The sequence below is a fragment of the Apaloderma vittatum genome, unplaced genomic scaffold (assembly GCF_000703405.1).
Source record: "Apaloderma vittatum isolate BGI_N311 unplaced genomic scaffold, ASM70340v1 scaffold4642, whole genome shotgun sequence".
In the NCBI taxonomy this organism is placed as follows: domain Eukaryota; kingdom Metazoa; phylum Chordata; class Aves; order Trogoniformes; family Trogonidae; genus Apaloderma; species Apaloderma vittatum.
In genome coordinates, this window is record NW_009705134.1 from 5,220 (window position 1) to 25,013 (window position 19,794).

General features: G+C 38.8%; 1 protein-coding gene across 1 annotated transcript in view; it reads right to left on the minus strand.

Annotated features, from left to right (window-relative positions):
* Window positions 1-286: 286 nt before the first annotated feature.
* Window positions 287-19,794, minus strand: part of MPP7 (membrane protein, palmitoylated 7 (MAGUK p55 subfamily member 7)) — a gene marked incomplete at its 5' end in the record, with an annotated part of 66,214 nt that continues 46,706 nt past the window's right edge. The window contains 6 exons of the mRNA XM_009865267.1: window positions 287-466; window positions 1,884-2,027; window positions 3,730-3,838; window positions 4,904-4,997; window positions 6,867-6,947; window positions 13,448-13,618. Of these exons, the coding sequence (XP_009863569.1) occupies window positions 287-466; window positions 1,884-2,027; window positions 3,730-3,838; window positions 4,904-4,997; window positions 6,867-6,947; window positions 13,448-13,618 (779 nt within the window). The remainder of the gene's footprint in view (window positions 467-1,883; window positions 2,028-3,729; window positions 3,839-4,903; window positions 4,998-6,866; window positions 6,948-13,447; window positions 13,619-19,794) is intronic.

Genomic DNA, 19,794 nt, shown 5'->3' on the forward strand with positions numbered 1-19,794 from the left:
TTGGAAATACACAGATGATGACAAAGAGGTGTTTGGCAGTTTTGTTACCCTAGTACCAGCTCACTTTATGGAGCGTAGTAAGACTTCGGTTTAATCTGACTGTTCTGCGAGGATTGAAGACACAGGAAAATGAGACCAGTTCCAAGTGCATGAAGAGTGTGCCTGCTGCTCGGGTCAAGTTAGAAAGCCCTCCTACCAAGAAAACGGCCACTGAGTAATGCCTAACCATGCCCCATATTGAGATTTGCTGAGACAACAGCAGATGTTTTGTCTATTTAAAGCGTTCTTACGAATGTAGCCAGCTGATGGGAACCCAGAAGGTCTCGGTCTCCAACCTGTCAAAAGTGGTTTTAAGCTCACTGTAAGCTGTCGTGAGGTCATCGTTGACTATCACCTTATCGAAAAGGTGGCCGTACTGGCTCTCCATCATGTGGGCAGATTTAATCATTTCATGAAAATCTTCTTCCTAGTAAGATCAGTGCAAGGCATAGTCAGTCTATAGCAACACCACATAAACTCGTTCTCTGGAAAACGCAGTTACACGCTTATCTCTGATGTCAACAGGAGATGGAAATTGTACTTTTAATAAAAAGTAAATAAAAAATAGAAATTGCCATTATAAGTGATCTCAGTGAGTACTCTCATGAGTAGACTTTGCTCAGCAGGCATCCTCTCCCCTTGCAGTGACACAATTAGTCACTGCATGGTAATTAGAGACAATTCCTGTTAGCAGTCCCAGTGGAAAATACTTCCAGCCATTTACTTTGACGATACATTTGAAGTTTCATTACTTAAGTCTCAGCTTGCTATTAGCACGTGATATATTACAGTGTAGCCTGTATTCATTTAAGAGCTTGGTAGGAGTTTTCTTCCTAGGCCTGGTTCAAGCTGGCTCAGTGGATTTTTTTCATGTTGGGGAAGAGAATAAATATTAGGAGTTTAAATGGTTACATAACTGGAAGATTAAACCCATCCTACTTATGCAATATCCTGAAGGGTGCTCTTAAGAATTAACTCCTCTTAGCACTTTATGTACCACAGAACATATGCTTATAGTGCATTATTTCCAACAATTTCAATGCACATTCTACATAGATACAGTCTGTGACTATATCCGTGATTCAGTTTGAAACAAAAGCTAAAAAATTCTAAATCTTGATGAGGGAAAATGATACACACTGTAAATGTGGATAAAAATCTAATGATGATCAGCTTTGCTTTAGCTTCAGTCAAATTATGATTTTGTTATATTTCAAGGAAGTAAATAAGTTACTGTTGGATAACTTTTTTTTTTACTGTTGGGTAATTTTTTTTACTGTTTGGGTAATTTTTCCTGATTATTGACAAAAAGCAGTGTTTGTTACTGGCTTAGACTTTTCTCCTTATTTCTTACAGTGTTCATTTCCCTATAACATTTAGAAAATTGTTTCTCTTATCCACAAATATGAGCTTTTTTATTAAAGCAGCATTGAATTTTTAATTGATGCTTTATATTTGAGCTTTTCTCAAAATTTAGACTCAATAATATGGTTGATAAACAAGGAAATTCTTATACTTGAATAGAAACATTTAAGTGTAGATGCAAATTTTTACAGGACATACACAGTGTTATTTCTTATAAAAATATACTTGCATTGTGGGGGTTCTTCAATGACATAAAATGAGAGGACCACGAAATGTAAGTATTCACGAGTGTATCAAACAATGAAAACACCACCAGTTAATCTGTGATGTGAGAGAGGCTGGGAAACAGTAAGATACTATGTGTAATCCCTGAGAAGTGCAGTTGATGAGATCCAGTGATCACCTTTATTTTCAAGGTAAATCACTACAACAAAACTCTTACTGAGTTATTTTGTTTTACCATGTCCAGATATACTTACTGTAAAGGGTTTTGCAGTTCCCTTATCATCTTTACTTGAAATAATCTTGGCATTTTTTCTGGTCTCTCTCAAACGGTCCAGTGATGGAGGCTTTATAAATATAACAAATGGTTTAAATTCATATGTCCTCAGGTGTTTCACTGTCTGTGAAGAGGAAAGATTTTAATTAATGAGATTATTTTGTACAATGGAATTTACTGTAATAGAAGAAACTCTCCACTAACCAAAATAAACCCATAAAGCACTCCTAGAAGGCTATTTTTCATTTACTGCCCTCCTGCTCTGCTTATTGGTATTGATTCACACAAGGAGAATTTTCATGCGCATGGTAAGAAAATCCGTTCTCCAGTGGTGACCATTTCTCTTGATTGTTACATGGGCTGCTGGAAAACTTTACCAGTCTGGCAAAGGCCGGGCTGCACACACCAGTGCCGCCGGCAGCAGGAGGAGGGAGGGGAGCAGCAGGGCATTCCGGAGAGGAGGAAAAGTTCAGCACGTTTGAGCAGGAATAACACTTTCCGTACTCATGAAAAGTAGTGGGGAAAAAGGTGTCTGTGAGCCTCGGTCACAACAGGTCAGTGATTTTTCTCTTCAATACTGTGTCCCACCCCGTAAATCCCTGCTGTTCACTCTTCCTGAGCGAGTCAAGAGATAGGTCTATGACTTGTGTCGCAGCACAGGGTGAAGCAGGGATAACCAGCAGCTTAGGGGGAAGCAGGGATGGCCAGAAGCTTTCTGTCCTCTTCACACTGCCAGGGCCCACAGGAAAATGCTGTGTCAGGTCCCAGGAGGGCTCACAAGCCTGGATCCCCAGGAGAATTTAGTGCTTCACTGGAAAACAGCTGTGCTGGGCAGGCAGCGGTCACAGAGCAGCCGGGCAATATCAACCCCAGGAGCCCCTGCTCAGCTCAGCTCACCTCCTTTGCTGGGGCAGGGTCTGGCTTCTTCACTATGAGGGTGGTGAAACACTGGCACAGGTTGCCCAGAGAGGTGGTGGAGGCCCCATCCCTGGAGGCATTCAAGGTCAGGATTGATGGGGCTCTGAGCAACCTGATCTAGTTAAAGATGTCCCTGCTCACTGCAGGGGGGTTGGACTAGATGGCCTTCAAAGGTCCCTTCCAGCTCAATGCATTCTATGATTCTGTGATTCCCCAGCTGCTCCTCTACCAGCACAGGCCCTTTGCCCTGCACTCAAAACGGCCCCAGGAAATGCTCACAAGCTGCCAGGGTTCCAAAGTCACAGGCTGGTTGTGCTTGGAGAAGAAATACTTTGGCTGGTTTTAAACAAACTAGTCTAGCTCTAGGAATCACTGTGGTTATTAGTAGGATAAAAATTCCCACTGGAGCTGTTCAGCAAGGTTGAAAGACACGGTCAATGCAAGAACAAATGGTGTGGAGAGGAATGATCTTAACAATTAGCCAGCCAACATCACATTTAGTGCGTTCCTTGATTCGTGTCCACCGTGCATGTAAACTCCTGGCATGGACGGTCTGGTTAAACCTGTGAGACAGAGTTGCTGGACTGTGTGGGAGCCCCAATCTGTTCTGAAACTGAGGTTTCAGAGAGGACCTCTAACCCAAACTAGCAGAGATATGAATGGAAATATAGAGCATTTTGCAATTAAATCTTTGGTGTTTCGCTGCAGGCTTTCAATTCACTTAATTACCGAGCTGAATAGCAGCCAATAGGCGCTGAAGTTTCCTTCTCTCCTTTCAGAGCTCCTTGCTGTGATAAAGGTACTCAGCAAGCCCACTCAACAGTTACTAGGCATGGAATAAAATATACCCTTTTAAAAACATTTTTTTTCTCTGGAATCCCAATGTGGGGAACTACGTGCTTACTTACATGAGGTTGCACATCCAGCAAACAAACTTTGTTTTTAGCTAGAACTGATCGAACCGAGTCTAAGCTTGTACCATAGTAGTTGTTTTTATACTCTCCATACTCGATAAACCTGTTGCAGAAAGTGAAAACAACTGGAATCATTTCCATTTTCTCCAGAAAAAAAATTATCAGTTTGGTTTATAAGCTCTAATTCAGGAGCAAAAATATTTTACTTTCATTACATGAGAGTTTTAGCATGTTTTATAAAGGAAATGCTGTCAAGTACTTCAGCATGTCAATTTTAAGAAATCTTCTACTTTACCACTTTCAAATCAGTAACACCTGCTTGTATTACAGTTAAAGAGAAAAAAGTACTGTAGTCCAACAGCCCACTAATGTTTTCCATCACCTCTTTTCTGAACTAATGTAACGTAATAAAACAGTGGATAAGCTAAACAATAGAAACTACTGAAATTTCATTGCACACTACAGAATATCCAAGTTCTCTGTCTCGGAAGAGGAGGAGGAGCGACGATGGTGCTAATGGAACCAAGGCAACTGGTTATATGGCTATAAAATACAAGCGCTATTTGCCAAAAAAGGAATGCACAGTTTGAAGTTTCAATAAAACCCACAGCTTTGTGTCCAATACACTTTTGCCCCCTGAAACACTGGGGCAGAATTTCAAGCTCCAGTATTTTACAGGCTGCTAGAGAGCATGATGCTACCACTGTCTTAAATTTAGTTTAATTTCTGGAGGGTTTACAGGCAGGGGCTTCACTGTAGATCTCTAAATTCAAAAGGAGAGGAAGTGCCTGGCCTGAAAGAGTGCAGAACTACACAAACGTTGACTCAGGCACATTTGCAGCACTTCCTGAAGCTGCAATGCTTTATTGTTATGACAGACGATGCTCTTATTAAGAGCGCTCCCCCATCCTGAGCACCTCGCATTTCAGCGTCTTCTTGAGCTGAAGTACTGAAACTACTTAGAAGCTTAGAAACATTTGCGTTTGTACATGCTGGTTTTTTGCTCTCGATTTTTGCCAGCTGCTTGTATACCAAAATGTAATTTTAACACTCAAATCACTGCAACATACATCCACTTTGACTTATTAACTAAAATTACAACCAGCGCCATTTTATAATACAGGCATTGTTTTAACTGCGGTTCTAGTTAAAAACCTCTTTGACATACTTGTTATTCTGCACGTCTGTCTCAAACAAGTGCTTGGAAATGAAAATGTATTCGACACCATCACTTTCTTGGCTTCTCCTTGGACGAGTAGTGTCTGCAGTTTCATTAAATGGAGAGAGAGGGGGAAAAAAAAAAAGGAAAAAACGCACAAAACAAGATAATGCAAACCAGTTCAGGAAACACTGCAAAGCACACAGCCCTTGTGCAATACTAAGTGTAGCGGTTCCCTCACTTCTGACAGACATAAGGCTGCTCTGGGTCTGGTAGGCAGCACAAAAACACGACCGGATTGAGTTTTAAAAGCGTGCAGGAAAGCAGGAAAATCCTACCGGACAAGTATCAGATTATCATTTTTATTAACTGGTGGAAAAATCTAATAAAATGAGGAGAGCTGAATAATAAAAGGAGCAGCAGTCCATAACAATTACCCAAGCCTTGCCACTTGTTAAACTTATTAGCATAGGATGCCATAAAGGGAAACAAAAATCACCAACCTGATTTATAAAATGTCACGCTCATTAATAGCACTTGCAGCTACAGTATGTGAAGCATAATAATAAAAACATGGGGTGTGAATTTTATGTTTTAGTGCTTTTCTTATTCTGGTGATCAAAATCCAATTCTTTTTTCTTTCAGTAGCCTTGTAGGATCTGCACTTTTTACTTTCCTTCAAGTACTCGGTAAAAAACGTTTTGCTTATCAATGAAACTTATTTGTGTGGTTGCCACTGATGGTTAATGAACCCATTCAAAAGCTCTATTTAATACAAGTTGAATGTTACGGCATCATATATTCTCCATGACACGTGAACATACACAACCTGCTTGCAGCAACACCCTCTTAAATGCCACTTGATATCTCGTCCTTCTTCATGTCAGCGTAAGAGCAACATTTCCAAGACAAGAACTCCAGTTCTCCCTGCAAGTCCTCACTTACTGAATTTTCAGAGGGATTTCTTTTCGTGTTTGTTTTAAATTATAACCACAAATTTGGAAGAGAAAAGACAGAAGGCAGCTGGATGAATACTGGCAACTTCCAGAGAAATATTTTGGGGCAAACGACTGCATATGCTTCAATGTGTTAAATATTTGTGAACATCTGCCTTTTTTTGTTGTTGTTTTCAATACCCAGCTGAAGTAAATACGTGCAAATGAAATGGACTTGCCAAACCCAAATGTATTCATTTTTCTGCCTAGCAAATTCATTCACATATACTTTAATACTTTTACACTTTGCAAAAAACCCTGTGAGAGTATCTCCCAAATTCAGAATGTTGGACCCATATTTATGAAGGATCCCTACAGGAAGCAGAAGTAGAAAGCAAACCAAGGAATGAAAGTCTAAACTGTCGAGTCCTCTACATTAAAAAAACCCCAATAAAGTATTGTAGAAGTTAATACAGTACTACAACTATATAGTTAATATAGTTATTTAATGTTATAAAAATCACACTGCTTGCCAGACAGAGAGAAAGAGGAAAAAAAATTCCAAATCAACTTTTCTAAAGCTAATCAAAGGGATTTAATTAATTTATTCACAAGATTAAACTGTTTATCATTATCCACAGGATTACACTGTTTATCATCAGTCTTCATTTTTCAGCCTGATATATAAAGGCCATTTTACTGAAAGCAAGAATTGGTAACAGAGTACGTTTCATTGCTTTACAGCCAAATCCAGGGTGTTCTTCAGCTGAGTTTCATTTACTAAACCTCACTGACATCAATTATGTTAAACTTGTACTAAAAGTCTACTGCAATGCCTCTGAGCCAAAACGTCCTATCAGTTTAATCAATGCTATTTAAAATACAACTGCAGCAGCACTTTTAAAAATTAGAAAAGTAATCTGGATGCCAAGCATGCATTTAGAGACCCAAATTTGAAAGCGCCTTAAGGAAACGCAATAATAAAGGATAATAATGCAAGTACAGCATTAGGAGACTAGAAGGGTATTTTTACTTACGTGGCACTGTTACCGCATAATGCTGGGTGTCACTGATCAGCAATTTCCGCTTAAGTTCATTCAGTCCAACCCCTACAGGACCTGAAAGAAAAGGTTTGTGCTGTTTCCCAGCAGCCAGTTCTCTCTTGTCATCAGGTACTCTCCAAGATAAGACTATGCAGCACCTCACTATAACATATACTGCCTTCTAATCAGCGTCCTTTGGAAACGTCCATGGTTCCAGCCTCTCCTAGAGCATATGGCCCCGACAAATTTCACGGGATGTAGCTGGCAGTTACTCTGCTCTGACTTTATTACCGAGGGGGAAGAAAAAAAAATCAGTGAAAAGGTTCACAATGAAATGAACTTTCTTTGCTACAGCAGCCACCCTCAGAACGCACCTATCTCCATCCTCAGCTGTACCGCAGACCCCTGCACCCCAACCCGCAGCTTTCCTGCAGGTTCGGCTGTTCATTTCACCAGAATACTCCCGACTCACAGACTAGAGGACCCCAGCTGGCATGCACAGTCCCCCCAAAGCCTCCACATCCCGTGTGTCAGCATGGTCTTTTCTTCACTCTCTCTGGCTCCTGTGTCCCTTGTCTCACCAGACCCCCCTGAGGAGGCTTGCTCCCACCTTCTCCCCACTCCATGGAGCACCGAGCTCCTTCCAGCCCCAGCGGCAGGCAGGAATAACACCTGGCTCTCCTGCCCGTAGCTGTCACCGTCCACCTTCTAATGGCCCAAGGGTGGCATCACATGGGGACAGCAAGGAAAGGCAGAGCTCCCCAGGTCATAACCCCTCTGGGATGTTTGGGTTTCTTTCTTTGTTGTTTATTTTCTTTTGAACTACACTCATCTCCTGCCTGCTGCCTGAAGCGGTCCAAAGCAAATGTTTCCTTCTTCATGCTGCTGCCAAGGAGACCACTCTTGGAAAGAGGATGGCAGGAAGAAACAAAGACTGTGTGGAGTTTTTTTTTACCCGTCTCCTCTACCTCCACTTGACTACTGCTGTCCTAGATGCTACCGAGCAGATATTCCTCTTGGTTTTTGGGTTGTCCCTAACTCTTCGCCATTTGCCAGGGGTGCTTTAGGTGTCAGTGAGGGCACTCTGTCCTGGGAGGTCTCACAGGCTCCATGGGCAATCGCTGCCTGTCCCCAGGAGCCCTTCCCGCAGGGCTCCAGCCTGCCCAGCCCCTTTTGCAGTCGGGCCATGGGGTTGTGTGTGTGTGAAGGGATCTCAGCTCTGCACACTCACGTGTTTCTGACAGTGCAGCAGCTTCGTTTCTACAGAGCCAGGTCAACAGCAGAGAGAAGAGGAGGGTGAGTCGTTGGAACCATAGCCCAAATAATACAAGGACAATACATGTGGTTTTAAGGAAAATCTTCCTCTTCTAGTAAAGTCACACATTTATGCATGGAGTGCTTGTTACCAGAGACATTTTAGACATTAGAAATATAAAACCTAAAAATGTTTTAATGAGGTAGTGATACATTGGTCAATTACTAGTGAGAGTCAACAAGCAAAGACTTATGCTTCAGCACCTTCAGGTGCTTATTTGTAAAAATGAATATCCACCCTGTCTGAAGTCAGAAACACATAACGACAAAAAGCAAATGCTTGCTACTTTGCTGCTACCCCCAGACTATGGTCTCTCTGTAAAATCTTAAGAGTTTCTGCATTTATAATTTTTTTTATGTTTACAGAAGTTAAATACACAACTACATTTCAAGTTCCATCTCTGACCTGCCTGTAAATTAATCTATCAGTATGTATAAATGTTTATTTAATATGGTGTACAGCAGCCTCTACTGGTGCATGTCTGCAGAGAAAAGCAATGTGTTATGTAGATAATGCACTACTTCTGTTATTTTTTAAAACCAACAGTTTTCCTTTTTTAATAGTTTAGCTATTTAAGGCAAATACATACTACTATAGGAATAGTAATTAAAGTTCTCAAAATATCCCAGCAGAATAAAATTAAACAAGTGAAATTCAAATTAAAAAAAAAATAAATGTATTCTTTTCAAGTAAAAAATCTACACAAGTATTATTTCCTCAGTCTACATGATGTTAAATCAACAATATGCTTTTAGCTCTATTTGTATATAACAAATCCAGGCTTTGCTTCCTGTGACGGATGCTTTGGAAAATTAGGTCAAATCTCTTTCCAGGCCACAACCTCACTATCACCCTGTCTCCATTTCCAGACTACCATTTAAAAATAATCTTTAATGACCAAAAGGTCTAGATTCTTCTTTTTGAGTGCTGTCATCACAGAGTTCTCCTAACTGTAGCGTACACACATTGAAGGCTGATTTCCTAATTAGCAGTGCCATCCATTGTGCTGATTTTTACACTGCATCTCCCAAGTGCAATGTACACTTCTATTCTGAATATTCTTTTCATTTTGATGCAGCAGACAAAAATGCCAATTTCTCACAATTAGGAATCCAAACACAATTTCAACTCAAGAAGAGAATAAAGCATCAGGATTGAAAAGGACAAAGTAGATTCTTAGACTAAAACACCAGGCATGTGTGATCCATGACAGTAGCATAGTTTGGGTTTATTATAAATCACTCCAGGCAGCAATATTTAGAGTTATGACAACAGAATCAGAGATATTTTGCTTATTTTTTTAAAGAAACATTTATGTTGATTGCTGTTAACATGCTGAGTGATGTAAGCTAAGTTATGATCAAATCCTGCACAAATGGACTGTAGTGCCCACCTCTCTTTATTCAGGGACACTTGCAGAATTAAACCACCAATCATTAAAAATTGTATTAAATTTCATACCATTCAGACATGTCTGAAGAAAACTGAAAATATTGTTTGGTATAAGTTCAAGTCTCAGGAGGGTTAACCCAGCCAGACCTTCCTCACCCACAGATACACGCTGAGCTCCTAGAAGCCTATTTAAAATGAAAAAAAAAACAAAAAACCATACAAAATCCAAACAAAACTCAACAAAACAAGAAAACTGTCTTTCAGGAAAGACTTTTGGGTGACAACACCCCTGCTGGGATCATAAAGATCCTGTAAGAAACATGTCTTGACAGAGGTTTTGTGTCTCAATTACTAGTACAATTGATGACAATAATGATCTATTAAATTTCTGCAAGCCACCACTGAACACATGTTAAAGGTAAGTCAGGAGATGTGGAGGGCTGAGAGCCACTTCCGTTCCATCCTCCCCTGCTCTATGACAGACCTGGCCTCTACATAGCTCCTTCCTGATAACACCAGAGGTGACAGATTTTATTTTTTTTCAAATGTAAGCAATATGACAATAGAGAACTTCCAGTTCCAGATTCCTCTTCTTCCCTGCGGTGACCAGAAGGACCCCTTTGTGGGGAATACCACAGCCTAATTCTGTGTGACTGCGTCACCCAACCACATTCCTTCATGGTTACGCACCTCTGGTCCTTGCTTCCACCACTGCCCAGACCCATCACCCTAGGTGACCACAGCTCCTGAAAGGCTTTGCACACCTCTGGTAATAAGGTTGCATCCTGGGGGACATGTGCTCCTAGTTTGTCACTGCTGATCCTCCTTTATCCTAGCACTGCCCCTTCAGAAAGCTCTGACTGAGCTGATACTACACCATGTAAAGTTATAGTGTGAGGCACATCTGACTCTTGGGAAATAAAATCTCATTAGTGTAAGGGAAAATTCTAGTGCCTAGATAATATGTTTCATATTAATATAATATCTCATGTTATAACATATAATATATATATATAATATATATGTTATAATATATTATGTTATAACATAATAATATGTTTCATATTAAAATATCCTACTCTTGCCCGATAGGGCTGCAAGGTATCGTGCTTAGGACGTTGGCAATGTTTGTGAAGGAAGACTTCAAGGATTTGTTGGCAGCCTGGGAACAGTGAGTTACCAGAAGACTACTGGTGACACCATATTGGATAATTTTGTTTTTAGCAGACTCATCACATCCATAACAGCTAAAAGCACAGCAGAAACATCTGTATCATTACTGCTTCAGGTCATCTGTTGCTTTAGCCCCAAGGATATGCAGGACTTGATTCATAAACCTACATCTGCAGACAAGGTAAAATCTTGACAAACCAATACATCTAGCTGAACCTGAGACTAGTATATATCACACTACAGGGTGCTAAAAACTACTGTGTGTGCAATTTACATTCTGTAAATTAGACTAGACCAATTTAAAATGAAGCCAAAAGAAATTTCCTTTTCAAAGTTGTCAAACTCCCTCTCCCTAAAAATGAGCAAAACAAAACCTAAAAAAACCCTTCCAACAGTAAATTATTCATTTAGGCCTAGCATAACACAACAGACATTTAGTGCCCCCACCAATTACAGCTATAAATTAATTATCTGTCCCTTTGTTTCCTGGTAATAATATCCAAATTATATTTGACAGATTATACTGAATGCTACTACTGGCACACAAAAAACTTTTTAAATGTGCTCACTTCTACTGTACCTGCATTGCTTAGCTCTGCTAGTTTTTCCACATTTTGCCCAAGACATTTTTATGGTATTGGCCAGACTTAAGCTGCTCTTAATATCCAGAGAAAAACATTAGAATTACTGAAGTCTGCAATAAATTTCTGAACTGCTTTTGTTACTGAAAAAGCACACTTTCTTCATTTGATTTATTACAACAAGAATCAAGTGAAATCGCCAGGTATTCCTTAGATCAGACATATGCAATTTGTTATAAAAAGTCTACTTATCACACTTTTGCACCACACTCTGTTGATGTAACTGTAAAATCAACTCAACCATGTTATTACTTGTTGTATAAAGCCCACAATCTCACAGTGATCACACTAGTAGGTGGCTGAATTTTAGTGCTGGAGAGTGACAAAACTGTTTATTAAAAACTAAATTTAATGTTCCCTTGGATATGAGCAATATAAAAACTCAGCTACTCAACAGTTCATAACAGTCCCTGATAGAGGGTCATATTTCTCTGCTCAGCTGCTTTTAGAACAGAGGAAGCTTTGCTAACGAAGCATCAGCCTGTGTGCTGCTGCAAAAGAAACAATAAGCAATGAGATATTACTCATTGGTAGGGATCACTGCTTATTGGTTCTCAAATGGTTTGCTTTGAAAAACTCAAGATAAGGTACTATCTCTTTTTTTAGGAGACTGAAGCAATGCATTTTGATAAGACAATAAATGCTGTGGGGAAGCCATGGCAGTGACAGATTACAGAAGAACAGAAAGCTGACTAAGGATGGCAGCTTAAGGCTTCTGCAGCTACGCTTACATCCATTCTTGGCCTACAGAAGTCCACCTCTCATCCACTTTTCTCTCTGCTTGTCTGTTTACTTATTCTAACGCAGTTCATGGTTTTGTTTCCTTCCACTTATATATTTTTATGGACCACAGGTATTCATTTCATTCTTTTTTCCACATAGATGCATTGATTCATCTCTAAGAGCAGAACACTGACCTAATTCATCTGAATTTTAGAACAACCTAACTGCCAAGCTCAGACAAGTAACCACGGTAGCCACACTTTAATGTCATCTCCCTTTGGTTTAGCAAGGCTTTAAACATGATTTCCAAAAGCATCCCTATATACAGGCTGGGATATTCTGTCTAGATAGGTGGACTACAAGATGAGTGAAAAACTGGATGGATGCTCATGTCCAAAGGGAAGGGGTTATTGGTCTGTACTCTACTGGGTGACTTATTACAAGCAATTCCTCAGGTGTCTGCCCTGGGACATACCCTCTTTCATATCTGTATCAATAGCCTGAAGCAGGACACAGAATAGGCCCTTGTCAAGTTTGCAGATGCCAAAATGGCTGATGCAAGTGACTTGCTCAAGGGCAGAGCTTCCATTCAGAAGGACCTTGATGTTCTACAGGTCTGGGCTTTGTAAAATTTGATGAGGACAAATACAAAGTCTTGCATCTGGGATAAACTAAGCTCCACAGCAGTACAGGCTGGGGACTGGCTGGCTGGGAAGCAGCCTGGATGAAAAGGCCGGGGGGGTCCAGGTGGGCAGCGAGCTAAGCACGAGTCCACAGCACACACTGGCAGCAGTGAAGGCTACCAGAAGACTAGGCTGTATTGGTAAGAGTCAAACGCATAGAGAGAAGGAAATGATTGTTCCCCTTTACTCGGCAGTCGTTAGATCCTGTGAGAAATATTCTGTCCATGATGGGCCCTGCACTACAACAAAGATGTTGGCCAACTGGAGCAAAGCCAGTGGAGGGCATCCAACATGGACGGGAGCTGAAGGATGTGACCTGTGAAAAAGAGGCTGAGGGAACTGGGCTTGTCTAGCTTGGAGATGTCTTCAGGGGGACCTAGCAGCACACTTCTGATACCCGATGAGAAGACAGAGTCCACCTCTTTATTGAGATGTCAGATGGGAAGACAACAGCAGACATGGTGGGAAGACAGGTTTCCAAAGTTGTCACCAGCAACGTGCTCTGAATTCAGTGTTAATCTTGCTAAGTGGGAGGCTGGACCAGGTGATCTCCTCAGATCCCTTCCCATCTAAACAATTTTGTGGTAAGCATTGGGCTAACCAGAAGTCCTCTGTCTTACTCGGTCAAAAATGAAGAAAACAACTTACCAACCAAAACTACAAGCCTGTATTTGTCATTAGGTTGTCGTCTGTATTTTGCAACTTCTTCATACGTTGGGATATCTGCTGTATCATACTGATCACTTTTCTTGCACTCATACATAGATTTGTTCGTTTTTTTATCTTTTCTGCTAAGACGAAAGCTTCTTCTAAAACCAGCTGCAATGAGAACAGGATTTTTTCAAAGTAAGCAAATACATGGTCTCAAAATATCTGAAAACAGTCTCTTCCAAATATTTCAGGATTGGTGCATGGAATAAAAATATATATATTTAATATGCCATTAGCATAGTATTTTCCAACAGTTTTAAACTATACCAGGTGCCTATTTAAACTGCAAAATTAAGATTACCATGAAAATCACAAGTGTCAACAACAAGTTGAAAATTATAATTGGAGTAAGTCATTAATATATGTAGATCATTTGAGAATCTTATATATTAGTATATATACATGAGGAAACATGCAATCCAGACTCTCATAACACATTTAATGCATTTCTGTTAAAACACCATGGCATACAGACACCAAATACAACATATGGTAGAAACACATCTGGTGATTGAAAGGGTTAATGAGAATTAAGTCACTGAACACTTTTTTTGTGCTTAGCTCCCTGATGATAGAATTAAAAAAGTGCACAACACCTTTCCTGAAGATATTTAAAGGTAAAACCAAACACTGTTACTTAAATTCCACAACACTGTGAAGCATCCTAGACAATAGAGTATCCATATTATGGGCATGTTATCATGAAATTAATATTCCTATTAAATTTGCATTTAAAACTGCATCAACAGTGTGACATCTACAGTGCCTATCTAGAATACTGGAAATTTTGCACAGCTTCTGAGTATTCTTGAAAGAGACATCATAGGCATTTTCAAGCAGAACAGCACAAAACCACCCTTCTACACTCTATGATAAAATTAATTTACTCCTCTGTTAATGATTACCTTATTTTTTCAAATCAATTACTTACTTTGCATTATGTTACATTTTACTGGTATCTGTATGGCACCACTTTTGTTCTAGAAGGAACTACAGGAAGAACTGAAAAGCTGATTTCGTTATTTGGGGATAATGAAGTAAAACACAAACTATGGTTTAAGTACTTGAAAAATCCCAACACCTTTTTTTTGTTTGTTTTCCCCCCAGAATATTTCATGGGACAGCAAACACATGTAAACTTTTGGTGACCGCGGATTTTTCAGCAATATGTTTTCATGAACTTGTAACAGCACTTAAGTTTAGGTGTTTGAGAAGTAATCACATTACAACTTTTTTTTTCAGAGGTAGTATCTGCCAAATTCAAGACTCAGTTCTTCAAATATTTAGACCCAGATCTGAAGCGAAATCCTACAAGGCTTAGTTACAGGCTAAGCATTTTGCACACACACAGTTCCACTTAGCATAAATCTTTGCAGAACCTGGATCACTGAGGACGTTAACCATCTGATTGATGTGAGCCCCTATACCTACGGGAATCTACACCACATGCCTACACACAGAAAGGGAAGAAAAATTTTTCTAAGAATACAGTGATGTCAACACACTCATATTCAAAATATGAATAAGTCAAAGGCAAATTGTTGAAAATGGAGAAGAGCTAGCACCCACAGAAAAGGCTGATGACATTTTTAAGAGCTACAGTATTGTCTAGACTGAGAAGGACATGGCCCAAAGAAAAGGGACCAAAATACGAGACATGAAAACATAATGAAATAACCTGAGTTATGTTGCTTTATTATTTAAAGAACACTAACACTGAAGTGACTGCAGTAAGAAAAGCCCTTTTGGAGTGCTGATCGTTGTGGGTTTACACACCTAAGAGAGGGCCTGGGAGATCTTCTCTGCCCAAGGGTGAAGTCTGTCATGACACGAGGTTGTTTCCTCACTACGTAACTACACCTAACTGCATAGACAGTTACATAAAGAAACATTAAAAGAAGTGTTAGCAATACAGACACATAAAGTGACTTACAGTTTTCCTGACATGGCATCTGAAAGAATCCATATTTTTAAAAAAAAATTTAAAAAAAGTTGCCCTAAAAGCAAGCTAAAAGATTGGTCCTTTTTTTTTTCCCCATATCATTTTATGAAAAAAAAAATAAAGAAGAAGAAAAAAAAAAGAATAATTCTTCAACATTCATCACTAAACAGTTTACAGAATAAAGAATTTTGCAACAAAACCCAAATTCACATTTCTGGAAAAGGTAAAAAGGAAGGGTAGTGATCAAATGAAGCCAAACCAATCCTGTTTATTTGTCGACCTTACACATACCAAGGGCTTCAGCCTCTGAGCAAATATCTCAGAGCACCATTACCAACAGCTTACGTGTTCAACTGCAGAATCTTTAAGACAAATATTCTTTCTGCAAAGCCTTCATATTTATTCAATCTCTGCTGTTAGGTTTTAGTAAGAACATTTGTAACTTGTTTCTCTTTTCTCCATCCACTTTATTCATATTCCATTACCAAACTACAAGGTCATGGTTTATTTAAGAATATTAATTTTTTCTTCTCTTAAAAGGGGGAGGGGAAGATATTTTTTTTGTCCCCAAACGAAGAAAATATTTCAGTGCTATCTTCAGGCTGATTTGTCCTTTTCCCTTTTACAGGCTGCATATAAAGCGTCACAAAGACTCAATAATATGGTTCCATTACTAATATGGGCTTCCTTGATTAAAACACTTGATATTTCTGAGACTGATGCTCACTAGAAAAATGAAAATAGTAATATTGTCCTGTATATTAAGAAGGTTCAACAACAAGTACAACTAGGACTTAGACATTACAGAAAAGCTATTGTATTAATTAAAAAGAACAAAACCACAAGCCAGAGAAAGAAGCAGATTTCCAGCATGGCTGATGTCTCTGCAGGGTGCTGGTCAAACTACTGAATATTAAAAATCTGTGACACACTGATTGCTTTGCCACCTGAAGACTATTGTCAATTTGAAAGTTGTTTTACTTGTTCCTCATAGCCCATCTGAATAGCCCTATATAGAAATCCAAGAAAACTTGCTTTAAGTAGTTTTCAAAACCAAGGAAAACACAGCCAGAGAGGAAGGATGAGATTGTTTCAAATATGTCCAACATTTTAATGATATTGCTACTGCGTTCCTGGAAACATGATTCTGCCATTAAATGTCCTCACATACAAAGCTTAACTTTATTGTGACCTTCAGAAGGTATTTTATAAAGAACCATTAGTAAATATAAATGCAGAGTTCAGTAGAAAATAATTGTATTATATGTTGGGCAGCTATGAGTGTGCAGAAGGATTAAGCTGAACAGAAAATACCATACTTGCAATGAATAAAAACATCTGTGAGCAAGCAAAAGACATTCTGCTCATATTTGCATATTTTACCATTTAGAAGAGATGAAAAACAAACTTCATATATTTAAATTAACAATGAAGCATTACTGAGAATATAGGGAAAATGACTACAGAAAATCAAAGCCAGTATTGATAGGCAATATGAAAGTTTCTATAAAATTATTAAGCTTAAAAGCAAATTCTTATAAATAACAAAGGAAAAAATATTGCTTGCCCAAAACATTTGATAATATAAATCTTGATGAATACAAAAGAAGCTGCAGGCTATATTATTTGTGGAATATGGATGTTAGCCTGCCAAGTATGCAGGCTATAAAACAAAGGGGAAAATTCTGTCACTAAAGCAGCATAAAACTCTATAAACATTGAGAAGCTTGCACCAGCTCATTGGCTTCAGCTACAAGACTGGAAGCTTAGTGAACATGCAAACTCATAAACTACTGATGGAATGTAACAGATTTGGTGAAATAAGAACAGCCTCTGCAAAGAAAACATGAAGAACAAATGTTCTCAAATTACAGATGTCTCCCAAACTTGTAATGCTTCTCAAAATAAAAATTAAAAGGCACTACTAATAAACTTAATTAAGGCCCATCAACAATCCAAGAGAAACTATCTACATCTCTAAGAAAAAAGAACAACAACCACCACAACAAAACAAAACACAAAAAAATCCAACAAAAAAACTAGCAGAGAAGTGTGATTATTCTTTCAACCACTAGCACTATACACTTGGACATCTCAGAAGAACATCCTTATATTTGCACAGAGAAATCTGACTTGGACCTCACACAGAAAACCAAGCTGGAATCAGGCAATGAATGAACCTGTCTCCCTTGAAATATCTTAAAAGGATGCTGATGTAAAAAAAGTGTGCTTATTTAGATTTAATTATATAATTCTAAAGAAGGAAACCAGAGATTGCAACTATGTTGTGTGAGTTTAAGTCCAAATACATTCATGAATGTAGAAAAGTGATTTCTGAAATTCAGCGAAATTGCACTAGGAGGAAATATTATCATTTAAATTCACCTACATTTCATCAATTCACCAGTAAGGCTCCAGAATGCTCTAAAGCACTTACACACATTTTTATTGATTCATTAAAGCAAATGCTTAAGTATGGGTTTAAACTATGGATATTCTTCACCAAATTTAGTCTAATCTTACATAATTTAGAGTGAACAAATGTTGTTTAATTGTAAATGCCTTTAAAAGTACTTTTTATATTCATATTACTGACATAAGTAAGTTTGGCACCATGGTCATTATCTAGGTTTGTATGAACACAATGTTTTTACTAGATACTTCTGGATTTTTTTTCCCCCCAAATACTGAGATTTTTTTATACTGGTTCATATACCGACTATTTCTATCGTTACACAGGAACTGCACAAACACAGAGCAGACTTCTTACCCTGCTTGCTTCTGGACTGATTCCCAGCTTGCACATTTAGACAGGGTTAATAAAAATTTAGATTATGTCTGGATTTTTAAGACAAAATCAAGAATAGTAAACAGATGATATTCATCTATATTTACTGTATGTTCATAAATATTCAAATAATGTAACTAGAATTTAAGCTTGGCAAAGGCAAACTCCTAAAGTTCTCCCCAGCAATTCATCAGGAAATTACTGCGGAAACACACAATACTATACTGTAACTTATATATTAGAATTTGCTGAAAAATCATGAAATTTATCTGCGTCACTTAGAGGAGGAGATTCAAATTAATAGTAGCGTAATGTTGGACATGAAAGATCTGACCCCAAAAGGTAAATACATTCTGCTTTCTGAAAGCTGCCTCTTCTGTTGTTCTTCATGACCACCTCATGTGTGTCTAAAGTATGCAGTCCTTCGGGGAGGTCAGATGTTCTCAAAATATCCTGGTTCACAGATTGAAATGCCAACAAGTGCAGAGTCCAAAATCCATAATGATCCATAAAATCAACTGAATTTTTTTATGGTTTCAGGAAGTAACTGGTGTATCTACACTTTGAAAATTGTTTTAGAGTTTAGAGAAACAAATGATTTACCATACTTTGACTTACCTCATAGTAACTGCCCATATGTGTGAATACATACAAGATTACAGAGGTCAACTCCATCAGCGGTTAGGCTAATTCAGAATACCTTGCTCTTGTAACAGGTTAAAACATACAGGCAGGCAGTTACTCAGGTGTCACTAAAACACTCTCAACTTCCGGGCATCACTTGCCCTTCAGCGACAATGTTTCAGCTTTTTAGCACAGCATGTTTAATTGAGACTTTACATTATAATAAGGAAGAGACTTGCCTAGATGTTCAAGATTCACTTCAAAAAAACAGTATTGCAAAACACAGATGGACATAGGAGGCCGGTTAGCTCAATTGGTTGAGCATGATGCTAAAAACACCAAGGTCGCGGGTTCGATTCCTGTTTGGTCCCCATGTGTTGCCTGATCTAGTCGAGAGGTAGTGTCCCTGCCCATGACAGGGAGGTTGGATTAAATGATCTCTAAGGTCCCTTCCAGCCTAGGCCATTCTATGATTCTATGATTCAGAGTATGTTGTTTCCAGAAATCAGACATACTTCTCTTCCCATTCTCCCAAAAAAGCAATGGGCAAGGGAAAAAAAAAAAGTATCTCTGAAGGCTTTCACTACCTCTGGGACTGAAGGAATATATACACAGACCACTGGAAAAGAAAGAGGCCCCTCCTAAGCAGGAAGGTGAACTGCAGCAGTTAGGTATAGTTTTGGCTTCCAGGTACCCACCCGAGGATTTATGAAGGGTCTGTGCCTAGGACTCCTTTACCTTAGAGACTGCCTGAATTTTATACCTTGCACAGCACACAGGTAAGAGGTTTGTGTCCTTCCTGCAGCTGGTCAAGCAAGTTTTGTTAAAATTATTACACTTCAGGCAGTAGCATTTGTACAGCCCAGGAAGTTACTCCACAGCAGTTTGTTCCTTGAGAAAATAAAACTAAAAAAAATTAGGAGAAAAGAA